At 61.4% G+C, this 12,067-nt stretch overlaps 1 protein-coding gene across 13 annotated transcripts in view; it reads right to left on the bottom strand.

Annotated features, from left to right (window-relative positions):
* DCTN1 (dynactin subunit 1) overlaps nucleotides 1-12,067 on the bottom strand; it is a 134,637-nt gene that overhangs the window by 6,553 nt on the left and 116,017 nt on the right. For all 13 annotated transcript variants that reach the window (XM_030563940.1, XM_030563941.1, XM_030563942.1 and 10 more), the window contains 14 exons: nucleotides 11,684-11,788; nucleotides 11,187-11,378; nucleotides 10,256-10,372; nucleotides 9,264-9,416; nucleotides 7,952-8,112; nucleotides 7,136-7,304; nucleotides 6,179-6,247; nucleotides 5,625-5,687; nucleotides 5,282-5,431; nucleotides 3,815-3,976; nucleotides 3,349-3,480; nucleotides 2,665-2,793; nucleotides 2,108-2,250; nucleotides 1,404-1,570 (listed from right to left, as the gene is read on the bottom strand). In XM_030563940.1, the coding sequence (XP_030419800.1) occupies nucleotides 1,404-1,570; nucleotides 2,108-2,250; nucleotides 2,665-2,793; nucleotides 3,349-3,480; nucleotides 3,815-3,976; nucleotides 5,282-5,431; nucleotides 5,625-5,687; nucleotides 6,179-6,247; nucleotides 7,136-7,304; nucleotides 7,952-8,112; nucleotides 9,264-9,416; nucleotides 10,256-10,372; nucleotides 11,187-11,378; nucleotides 11,684-11,788 (1,912 nt within the window). The remainder of the gene's footprint in view (nucleotides 1-1,403; nucleotides 1,571-2,107; nucleotides 2,251-2,664; nucleotides 2,794-3,348; nucleotides 3,481-3,814; nucleotides 3,977-5,281; nucleotides 5,432-5,624; nucleotides 5,688-6,178; nucleotides 6,248-7,135; nucleotides 7,305-7,951; nucleotides 8,113-9,263; nucleotides 9,417-10,255; nucleotides 10,373-11,186; nucleotides 11,379-11,683; nucleotides 11,789-12,067) is intronic.

Genomic DNA, 12,067 nt, shown 5'->3' with positions numbered 1-12,067 from the left:
CAGGCTAAAATCCAGGCATCGGACCAGCTACGGCCAGCAACCCACCAGGCAGAGGCACTTCACTGAATCACAGCGAGGGTGGTGTGCCAGGAGGCCAGCAGCACGTCCCATGTCCACGTTAGCACACAGCTGCAGGCGTCAGCACTGGGCATTCCCCCTCCGTATAAACGCCAGTGGGATCAGGAGTCCAGACGGGCTCCGAGGAGCCCCCTTGGCCAGTCCTAGGAGCCTCGGGTTTGGGCCAGTCCCAGGAGTCTCGGGTCTGGGCCACTGTTGTGCAAGGCAGTTTGCTGAGAACAATGATGCCCTGGGAATCGCATGGCTCCGGCTCTACGCTAGAGCCTGCAGGGAGCAGAACGCAGGCCCTGCAACAGCCCTGCACTCAGCCTGGCTCGGTCTGCCCTGTGCAGCTCATGCCGAGTGGAGAAAGCAGGGCCGGACCCGAGCACCCTACGCAGCTCAGCACCTCAGGCCGAGGGCCTCGGCCACCCACTTCTCCCCCAGAGCTGGGGCTGGACTCCAGGAGTGGGGGGAAAGGAGCAAACCAACGCCCCGCCGCCTGCCATGGCTGGAGAGCTGCCCGCACCCAGAGGCGGAGGGCAGTGGCTGTGCTTCTCCGCCAGCAGGGGAGGAGAGCCCGGGGAATCGCAGCCTCTCTCGGGAGCAATGGCGGCTGGATGCAGGCCAGACCTGTGCTCGACAGGGGGCTCTGCCGGGGCAGAACAAGGGGCTGGGTGAGACGCTTCCACGTCCATAGGAACCTGCCACCCAGCCATGGGAGCAAAGGGGAAGGAGGCAGAGGGATTCCAGCAGCCTGCCAGGGGCCTTTCCTCTCCAGCTGTCTGCTCGCAGGGGTGCAGGTCAGACCATGGACTGGTTCTGAACTCACCAGCCAGTCGTTGTCCCCACATGGCCAAGCCCTGCAGCGTTCCCTGCCCCAGGCAGCAGCAGCACGCCGGAGACGATTTCCCCCGGCTGGCTGCCCTTTCAGCAATCCAGGAGTGGGCAGGCGAGCGCCCAGCTGAGCGCGCGCTGCACAGAGAGGCAGTGCCGGGCCGTCACGCATCCTTCGGCTCATCCACTGATGCCTGGACATCTCGCTAGGGGCCTTCCAGCCTGCGGAGCCACCACGCACGCGACCAGCTCCAGATGTCTGGGGAAGCGGCCTGGTGCTCATCCAACTGAGTGAGCAGCAAGGCCCCCACCCCTCCTCTCCCTCGGGTCTAGAGTATTGCTCCCTGCATGGGGCTCACGCCAGCAGCCGCCCACCCACACTGCTCTGCCTCTGGCTGGGAGCCCGACTGAGTTCCCACTCCCCTCCCCACAGGGCCTTTGCCCTGGGGGCAGCGAGGCTGCAGTAACAGCCCCCAGACGCTAGGGAGGGGCACAGGCGGGTGGCTCACCTCCTGCAATGCCCGAGACAATGGACGCGATGCCGGAGGCCGGGGATCCACGCAGCCCCTCGATGGTGCGCTTGGACTGGTTGGTCAAGCGCTGCTTTAGCTCCATCTTTTCCGACTCCAGCTGGTCAATATCAGCCTGAAGAGCATCCATGGTCTCCTCAAACTCCCTGCAGGGGAGAGACGCCCCCGGGGAACGGGGCACAGCTCAGCGGGCAGAACTCACAGCCTCTACCCAGCAGGCTTGGCAGGATCTCAGCAGCTTTGGTAACTTCCAGCCTCCTCCCCCGTCCACACGCTCCCCAGCCATTTTCCTGGGAGGCTGCTCTGTTCTGCAGGTGAAGATCTCACGCGCAGGAAGCATCTCCGTCTCTTTCCCTTAATCCTGGTTCTAGCTCCATCAGGCTGACCACTGCTCTCTCCCCGGGAGTTCACACCACACCAGCATCGGGGTTCGGATACCGGGTCTGGCAATGGTGTGAAATGCCAACGTCCGGCACCTCACAGAAAGCAGCCAGAATGCGGCCTGTTCTGAGACGTGTCCTCTCTGCTGCTAGCTGCCCCGGTTAACACCTGGGCCTAGCCACCCTAACCTCCCGAACAGCCCTGGAAACCATGGCAAACTGCTATCGCTGCTACCTCTTCTGCACAGGCACCTCCCTTAGCAGGCCCAGCCCGAATCCCACGGCTGGGAAACCCACACTCACTTCTCCTTCTTTTTGAGCAGAGCCTGGGTCTCGTCCAGCTTGGTTTGGATCTTCTCCACCCGGTCATCCGCGTCCTTGGACGCGCTGTCAAGCTTCTTCTCCAGGAGACTGAGGCGCACGTTTGCTTCGCTCAGCTCCTCGCCCTGGAGCGGCAGGGGAGAAAGCGAAGTGCTCCAGGCCTCTGGGCATGGCCAACATGTTCCGGTGCCCTGGAGTGCCCACCCCGGCTCCACGGGTGCAGCCAATAGCCGGCACATGCCACCAGTCCTTACTGGCTCCCGGGCTCAGGTTAGGCGTGCACGGACCACCCACCTGGGGGAAGGGCTAGTGAGTCCCTTATGGCTGTTGCCACAGGCCTCTGCTACATGGGCAGCTTGTGGTCGCTGGGGGAACCGATCCAAAGGGCTAACAGCTCCACAGGCAGCCCTACAGGAAGTGGGAGCAACTCAGGCAGGCAGCTGCCTACTGGCCAGGCGAATGGGGCACCCCCAGGGTACAGGGTTCTGCACCGGCCAACAGGAAAGGCAGATTAGGGAACAGACCATGGATGAGCTCACCTTGATTTTGAGCGATTTCTTCAGCTCTTTGATGACAGTCTCTCTGTCTTCCAGCTTCAGTCCCAGGCCCTCAGCATCTGTGATCTCGGCCCGGAGTGCGGCTGCCCTCAGATTGACAGGAGGAGGGGGCTGCAGGGACAAGAACGGGGGTTGCTCAGATATTGCCAGCTGATGGATTCCAGTGCTTGCTCATGGTGAAAAATGGGCAGGACGCTGCTGAGGAACATCCCCCCAAATCTGCACACGACAGGCAATTGCCTGGCTCCCCGAGTCCCTGACAATGCAGGGAGAGCTGGTCTCGCAGGCTGAGAAGGCGACGGACCCTTGGCAGGTTACACACCGTAAGGATGAAGGCTAAGACACACTTGCTGGTTTGGAGGCATCCGCCTAGCTGCACCGACAGCAGGAGGGCTCCTGATTCAAGATGCCGGCCCCTCACCTGCTAACAGTGTCCAAGGAGAGCCCGCTGCGCCCAGAACACACCCCACAAAACCCAGCTACGAGGGGCCGTGCCATCGGTTTCTGCTGTGCGCGCTGCAGCTTGACCATCCTTGTCACCAGATAGCCCGCTAGGGAAAGCCCAGCTTTTCCATCTCCTCCCACCATCCACAGGAAATCAGGGCCTCGCCTGGCTCTGTTCAGCTGCCCTGGCCCAGCCCGAAGGCGCCCCCAGCTGTGCCCCACCTTGGTCTGTGGCCGGTCGGCGTCGTACTCTCCCTCCTGCATAGCAGTGGCCATCTTGTTCATGGTTGCAATGAGGATGTTACAGGACTGGCGCAGGCACTCGTACGGGTTGACGCCCTGGCTGCCGTAGATCTGCAGAGGATGGTAAGAGAGAGAATTGCCCCATTTCAATGTGCGATCTGCACCCACTGAGCCAAGTACCGCTGCTAGGTAAGGCTTCCTGCCCTTGCTCCACTGACCCCAGGCCTTGGGGGGCAGTTGGCCCTTCTGCCGACGAGGAGGCTGCAGACCGAGGTGGGTAGGTGAGGGGCTGGTCCCTACGCTTCAGCGTTAACTGGCTGTCGCTCCACCCAGGCTCATCCCAAAGTGCCCAGGGGCTGGCGTGAGATACGAGCCCCTCTCAGGTTAACAGGTTTTCGTTCCCCGGGGCAGAGGGCTGTAGGGAAGTTGAGAACTGGGTTCCCACCTGCTCACTTGCTTTGAAGGCCAGATCTTCCAGCTTCACAGCCAGGAGCCCTTCGTTCTCCGTCAGCGGGGCGATCATCTGGGCCCCCGCGGCAGCCACTTCCTGCAGCACCGCCACCACCCAGGTCAGGTGCTTGCGGCAGTCCAGCAGCGTGTCCGACACCTGGGGTCAGGCAGAGACACAGCGATTACGGGATTCGCTCCCAGCAAAGGAAAGTGGAGGCTGTTCCTCCACACACCCGCCAGGCGTCACAGCACTGCACTCGCCCAACGGCTAAGAGCTCGCGGAGGGCAGTTCAGTTATCACCAGGGAGAAGGGCCCGGGCGGCAGGAAGGAAGGACAGCCCAGGAAGCCAACAGGGCGGGGAATTCTCGTCACCACCTGAGCCCAAGGTTCCTGCTCTCTGCACTTGCTCACTGCTTCCCTCACCAGGCTCCCTACCAGGGCTTCGTGCAGTCCCTGCTGCACCATGGGCCACGTGGGCTCAGGCTTCTTTACCCAGGGAAGTTTCATTACCGGGACCACATTACAGATGGCAGCTCATGGCCGTGGCTCAGGCAGGAAATAGTCAGGGTTCTCCTAGCTCTGTCTTATGCTCTACCGGCTACCTAGCCCCCGTGACTCCTGGCCGCGCCTTCCTCCTCTCACAGCGAGGGCTCTGCCCCGCAAGGTGACTCTGCAGTGTCAGCGTCCCTGCTCGCTGTTCTCTCCAGCGTGCTCTGATCCGCCCCGCCCCGCCCCAGCCCCAGCCCCAGCCCATTCAGGAAAAGGGCTGGGGCAGACACTGCACAGCAGGTTTCGATGCATGGCCCAGGCACGCGTGTAACACAACACAAAGAGAGAAGAGACCCGAGCAGCAAACACCACCAGTCCCAGCCAGGCAGACAAAGACACGCGCTGGCTCGCCAGACAATGCACGGACTCTCTCCCACTGCGCACTCTGCCTCTGCTCTCCCCAAGGAACCCTTCAGGCCAGGCAGGTGACAGCATCCCTAGCACCAGACCGGTACTAAAAACCCCTCACGCCGGCAGGGAGTCACCAGGGGGGAAAGAGGCTGGGGGAGGTGAGCGAGGGACAGAAGATGGCGCCTGTTGTGCGGGACTATAATGGAGCTGGCACAAGTGGGACCCTCCCCCTTCACCGGAACACAAACAACCTCCCTGTCCAGCCTGCAGCTGCCTCCCCAGTGAGCACGGCCTGCTGGGACGTGTATTCTCTGCAGCTGCCTCCCCAGTGAGCACGGCCTGCTGGGACGTGTATTCTCTGCAGCTGCCTCCCCAGTGAGCACGGCCTGCTGGGACGTGTATTGTCTGCAGCTGCCTCACTCAGCAGGAGGGTGGCTGCAATGTTCTGCACCTTATGGTATTTGCGGTGCCCATGCGGCTCCTGGCAAGCTGCCAGTGCAGCCCCTGGCACAGGTGTTCGGCTGCCCTTTTCCCTGGGACTTCGGCGCTGGCTAGTCCCACCTGCTGTCCAAAGCCAAGTGCTGCGGGTATCCCAGGTGCATCTGTTCCTGGCATGCGGCGTCTGATTTTCTTGCAGAACTGGCGGATGTCGCTGCAGGAGGTCTCCAGGTCCCTGAGAAGGATGGCAAGGTCGGATGCCTCCTGCCCCGTCTGCCAAGCACATGGAAAGGAAGGAAGGAAGGGGGTGAGAAAGCTCAACACCTGAGATGCTAAGGGCCAGCGCATCAGCTGGCTCACGCCGGCATAGCTGCTGACTTCAATGGAGCAACGCCAACGTACGCCAGCCGAGGTGCTGGCCCCGAATGCAGAGGGGAACCAGGGTGGCAGGAAGTCGGCTGCTCACCTGCAGGAAGGACCGCAGTCGACCCACCTCCACGCCCATGCAGTCCAAGGCACTCTGGGTGAACTGCGGGACAAGCGCAAGTGCCATTAGTTCAGGGCAAAGCAGACTAAGCGACACGACCTTGCCTGGGGACAGAGCAGGGCTGAGCTCTCTGGGATTCCTGCTCCACAGGAGCCTGGGCTGCTTTATGTTGGGAGGCACCAGGACACAGGTGCCCTCTGACGGGAGGCCTGGCAGTGCCGACTGCTCCACTGCAGGGACCGGGCTCAGCGCTGTGTTCTCAACTCCTCTTCCTGCCCTTTACTCACCAGCGCATTGGCAGGGCCCATCCCACATCTTCCCCCCCGCACCCTCTGGTGGGCGAGAGGTGGGGCTCGGGGGGAGGAGCGGGCAGCTGGCAAGCCCACGCTAGCAAGGGATGCACCACTGCGAAAGAGGCAGGAGTGCGTCTCAGGAGGACGTTTTCCAAAGCCCTCATGAAGGAGGCAGCAGCAGCCTGTGCAGTGACTCCTCCCCAAGGGCCCGCAGCACGGGCTGCACCGTTGCTACTCCACCTTAATGTGGTCCGCCAGCTGCATGGTGCAGTCTTCGGCTTGCTCTGCCAGGTGGATGCTGTAGAGGTGCTGGAAAGGAGATGGAGAGAGGCATTAGCTTCTCCAAAGCCCTGCCAGAGCCACAAACCGCAGCCTGCCCCATCTGCACGCAGCCTGCTGGGAGCTGGATGAGGGCGAACGTTGTGCTGCAGACACTAACACGGCAGCACAAGCACACTCACGGGTCTGCCCTTTGGTAACAGCGATAGGAACAGAACGGAGTTAATCCAGCAGAGCCACACGCTATCCCAGCTGTCCCCAGCTCCCTCACCTGGCTTCATACGTTTGGGGAGAGGGAAGCGTGCCGGGGCAGAGGGTGGAGGACAGCAGATTGGCTGCAGTAGCAGATGCTAAGGGGCTCTCTGGGATACTTGGAGTGGACAATCAATCAGATACCCCTCTTGGGAAGGGGGCCTGATCCCGTGGATTTAGCAGAGATCCTCCTGCTCCAGTATACTCCTCTGTGCTGGGATTATGTGAAGTTCTGAGAGGTCTATTTCAGTCTCTGACATGGGGACATGGCCCTGTGGGCCAGCGGTGATGGCTTCTGCAGCCAGTGTCTTAGGATGCCCAGATGAGGGATCCTGGTACAAGGACGGCCAGGCATCTCCCTTCTCTAGGATGGGAATCAGAGCACTTGGGAATGGGAGATCTAGTCGTGGGCCAGCAGGGGAACCAGATCTCGGTGTTCAGAAGGCGGAGGGGAAAGAAGGAAAGGCGGTGACGGGAACCTAGCTACTTAGCCCGCAGCCTGGGAGGTTTCCCTGAAAGCAGCAATGCCACCTGGGGCTCTGCAAACCTCAACCCCACTTCGCAGCTCCCACCCCTCACAGCTCAGCTTGCCCTGGGGCCAGTGCCCGTACTGCAGAGAGCGGCACAGAGCCGGCACCCACCTGCGGCACAGACCACACCTCCTACCTGGTAGTATTTGATAGCTTTGGTGAGTGGCTCCACGTTGACCGTCTCATCCAGCTGGTCCTTGTGCAGCAGCTGAATCAGGAAGTCCAGCGAGCGCTCATGGACACTCATCTCCGGGTAGAGCATTCCCACCTTCTTATAGACCTCAACACTGCACTTGCTCAGGGCCCTGGCAGGAGGAGCAAATACTATCAGCTAGTCTGGGACACGGGTCTGGTCGCTACAGGGGCCCTGCAGTCTCACGGGGGCACTAGTTCTGGATGCCGCTCAGAGGTGCTGAGCAGCTCATGGGAGCTGCCGGGTGGCTCAGCATCCATCCAGGCCCAGGCCCCCAGGCCAGCCCCAGTAGAGGGCACTTCTGGTGACTGGGACCAGCAGCAGCACTAGCTGCGCTAGGGCTACGAGGAAGGGCCACGGCAGGACAGAGTCTGTTCCAATCTCTGGGCTGGCTGTCGGGCTTTCAGCATGGACCCAGTGCCGCTGGATGGGCGCTGGGGAGGTTTCTTTGCGTTTCAGTGGCGCGCATGGGAAGGTGCAGCTAGAAGGATTCTCCGTCTGACCTCGGCAGCAGTCCCGTGAAACGGCTGAGCTCAGGCTGCGGCAGGCAGTGCTTCTAGTGACTGCTCACAATCCCATCAGATCTCTGGGAACGGCGGCAGTGCTCAGGACGAGGCACCTCCCTGGCCCTCAGCCAGTCTGGACACGTGAGGGGTTTCCCCACCCTCTGCAGGAATGGGGGCACCCTAGGTGCTCTCCTCCCAGAGCACCAGGGATCCAAAGGCTGTGTGCACAGTGCACGACGCTCACGGTACTCACTGTTCGTACTTGTGCAGCGTCGCTTGCAGGAGGCTCAGCGAATACACCAGCCCCGCAGCAAAGCTCAGCTGCTCCCCTGGGGCACCCCGGAGGCCTGTGCGCTCGGCACAGGTTTCATTCAGCTCGAACTTCTCCTGGGCCTGTTTGCTGATCAGCTCGGCCTGTTCCAGAAGAGAGAGAGCAGTCTCAGTCCTGCGCTGCCCAGCACAGCGACACATCCCTCCTGCTCCCCGCAGCCCAGCATCCCTGCCACAGAGCTGCGCTTGCTGGGACAGGCTCCTCTGGCATTTCACACTCTGCCATGGGCCTGACCTGGGCAAGCACCAGCTCACACAGCTTCAGTCACAGTCACGGCGGCCATTTTATCCACCTCAAGGGGTTTTCTTGTGTTTCCATCAGCTTCACTCCCCTGCAGCCCGGCCAGCCAAAGACCTCTCAGCTCTGCTCCCATCTCTGGGGGGCCCCTGAGACACCAGGACTGTTCCCCAGGGCCCCCCTTTTTGTCCCGGTGATGAGGTGTGCTCCCCACACTAGCCCTGCAGGAGCTGAATTAGGCCAGGTGGGCCCACTCAGCAGGTTAGGTTGCAAACAGGGGAATTTTAGGCTGGAGGCAACTGATCAGGGAGACGCTCACCTGCTGGAGACAGGCAGGGAGCAGAGGGGCTGCAGAGATGAGCTGCCTGAAGTTACTCCCTGGGAGGAGGGAGCTGAGAGGCCAGTAAGCCCAAGGAGTGGGGAGGGCCAGGAGGCATGAAAGCGGCTCAGGAAAAGGCAGCAAGGACCCAGCAGGGAATGGCCCTTGGCTGCTGTGTAGAGGTCCCTGAGCCCCCGGGCTCCCCTGCCAGCCACTGTGGGAGTGACACTGGGACCACAGGAGAGCGGGATCCTCGATGCCCTGCCCCCGGAAAGGGATGAGGATGCTGCTCCTGAGTGAGAGGAGCTGCAGCGGAGATACTCAGGACACGTGCCTGCTGGAAGTGCTGTCATTGACAGACAGAGCTAACCCCAGAACCGCCAGGAGGCGGCGCCATCGAGCATCCCCCCCCAGGCCCCCAGCCCCATCCTTCTGGCAGGCGCCGCCCAGATGCAATGCCCTTCAGAGCCCAGCAGTGCCGCTCGGGTGGGTGAGAGGGGCTCACTGAAGCCCTGCCGCACAGCGCCACCCGGGGGCAATGCAGCGGCCCTAAGCACCTCAGCTCATGGCACAGAAATAAGCCGAAGTGGGATGAAAACAAGCAGCTCCCCACCCTAACCGTGTCAAAGGAAGAGGTGCTGGTGCAGGCGGGGTGAGGGGGCATGTGCCCTTGGCTACCTTGCAGATGAGCCGGGGGATGAGCAGCAGCACCAGGATGCAGTCGTGGTCCCCTCCGTGGCGCAGGAAGCTGTCAGGCATGAAGGAGGTGAGGAGGGAGACGTGCTGGTTGGCCTGCTGCACCTCCATCTGGCGCAGCTCCATCTCTATGGCCTGAGGAGACAAAGGGAACATCAAACAGAGCCTGGAACCGCTCTCGCCTGCTCGCTGGCACTACACGGGGGCCCAGCCAGGCCAGTCAGTCCAAGCCCCTTTCCGCCCCGTCCCAGAGCCACATTCCCACGGCTGCTGGAGGGAAGGAGCTTCCCTCTCACCGGTCCAGGGCAGGCCCCGAAGGGCAGGGTCCCTCGCCCTGAGGAGGGCAAACGTCAGACACTTGCTACCGGCCTTCCAGCCAGCGTAAGTTCACACCAGGGTCAGGACACGTTTGTGTCACAAAACCCCATTTTCAAGTGCTTGCTGCTGTGCAAAAACCGTTACAGTCTGGGCCCCCGTTTCTCAGAACAAAGGTTACGCCCCATTCCCGCCCCCACCCGGTAATGCCTGAATTCTCCAGCCACACCACTCACCCTTCCAGCACCCCGCCGAGTAGCTACGTGCTCCGTTTTCACAGCCTGTGCCAGAGCGCGCAGGCATCCTGCCCTGTCTGCCAGGGTCTGCGAGCCCACATGCTAGCCAGTGGGGAAGAGGAGTGTTTCTCTGCAGTTGAGCCGTTTTGCAGACTTTTGGGTGCTCTCACTCACTAGTGACACAGCCCTGGGGGAGGCCTCTGACACCCTCAGAATAACATGGCAGCCTTTGGAAGCAGCCCGAGCACAGGAAGCAATGCCGTCCACTCGCGGGAATACACACACCTGGGTCAGGCCTCTGACACCCTCAGAATAACATGGCAGCCTTTGGAAGCAGCCCGAGCACAGGAAGCAATGCCGTCCGCTCGCGGGAATACACACACCTGGGTCCTACACACCGACACGCACAGCTGCTCACCGTACCTTCGCATGGGCCTTAGTCTCTGCAAATTTAATCTTGAAGTCGAACATCTCTGGTGGAGGCTGCTGTTGTCTCTCAACAGAAGCTTCTTGCTGGCTCATGAGCTCTCGGTTCACGTCCTGATTGCAGGAGGAGAGGGGAGGATGAGCAATACAATAGAACATGAAGGAGCAGAACTGCCATCCCCTCATCTCGGGACCAGGCCTCCCCGTGGTTTAGGGCGATAACGGGGCAGGCAAGGAGGAGGAAGGGGAGTTGACTATGTGGGTGCACTCAGCTGAGGCGTCTCCCCAGCGCTGGGCCTCACACAGCTCCCAAGGGGACACAGGGCAGACTGCTCCGGGCTCAGGAGAACAATCATGCAGGGCGGGGAGGGTAACTAGATCCATCTCCCCACCCGTATTTCCATGACAGTCTCACTGGGCTGCTGCCAGCGCCCCCAGGTCCCTTAGGGAATCCCATCCACCTGCTCACACCTGCAGCCCCTGGGACACAACGCAACACCCACGCTTGGGAGTATGTTAGCTCACTGGTTCCCGAGCTCCCAACCCGCGTTTCCCCACTGCGGAGCAGAGGGATGGCCAGGAGGCAGCTGAAGCACAACCAATAGGAGGAAGTTTCCCTCAGAGTAAAACTAGTGGTCAGGTTGCTCTGGCTTAGCTGGATGTTCTCGGTAAATCCCGCCTAAACCAGGAGCCCAACTCCCAGGGCACCAGCCGCCCGTTCCAGGTGCGTTGGCAGTGCCAGCAGCAGCCCCTGCAGGGTTGGTCCCGTCCCCTCTCTGCAGTGCTCTTGCCTGCCGAGGCCTCTGCCTCCTTGGTACTAAAGCCCTGCCCTGAAGCAGCTGCTGCTCTGATGGGTGCTGGGCAGTTCAGCCAGCCCCTCCCCTGGCCCTGCCAGGCCGCAGTGGCAGGTGCTGCTCAAGGACTTTACCTGCAGGTGTGCGGTCAGCTCCCTGTATTTCTTGATGGTCTGCTGGTAATCTGCAACTGTCTCCTGTGCAGCCTCCACGCGCTTCTCCGCCTCGCGGACCCGCGCCGTTGCCATGTCCAGCTGCTCACGCAGCTCCAGCTCGGTCTCCCTGGCATTCTCCTGCAGCTCGTCGTTCATCTCGTTTATGGCTTCCTAGCAGGAAGAAGGGGAGGGGGCTGCCGCTCACAGCTCGGCCTGTCAGGCCACAGGATCACGGGGCTATCAGAAGAGGGAAGGGGCAGAGCTTCGGGGCTGACCAGGAGATCAGCTGCGGCCATCGTGCCCAGCAGGAGCTTGGGAGATCAGCCAACCCCAGTGACTTCATTGAGCCTCACCCACTGCCACACCCTGTCCTGTGGCCAGCCTGGCTGCAGACCATGCAGACACAGGAATACGCGTGGGTTCTGTCTCATCCTCTCTGACCCATGGCAGAGAGCTCTGCCTGCTGGGCAGCTTACCAGGTCGCCGACGGTCTCGCGCAGCTCCCGGACCTTCTCCTCCAAGTCCAGGTTTCTCTCTGTCAGAGTCTCCACCATCTCTTCAGCACCCAGCGCAGCATCCACCTACGGACACAGGGCTCAAAAGCTTAGCCTGACCTGGCCTCCCACATTCCAACACCGCTGCATAGGAATGCAACATCCACCATCCTGGGTCAGGCCAATGGTTCATCGAACCCCGTGTCCTGTTCTCCCACAGCAGCCAATGCCAGATGCTTCAGAGAGAGTGAACAGAACAGGGTAATTATCGAATGATCCACCCTCTCTTGACCATTCCCAGCTTCCGGCAGTCAGAGTTGTAGACACACCTGGAGCACTGGGCTGCATCCATGACTAGCTTGGCTA

Source organism: Gopherus evgoodei, chromosome 5 (genome assembly GCF_007399415.2).
Source record: "Gopherus evgoodei ecotype Sinaloan lineage chromosome 5, rGopEvg1_v1.p, whole genome shotgun sequence".
Taxonomy (NCBI): Eukaryota; Metazoa; Chordata; order Testudines; family Testudinidae; genus Gopherus; species Gopherus evgoodei.
Note: the sequence above shows the minus strand (reverse complement) of the source record. Positions and strands in the feature narration are given on the sequence as shown.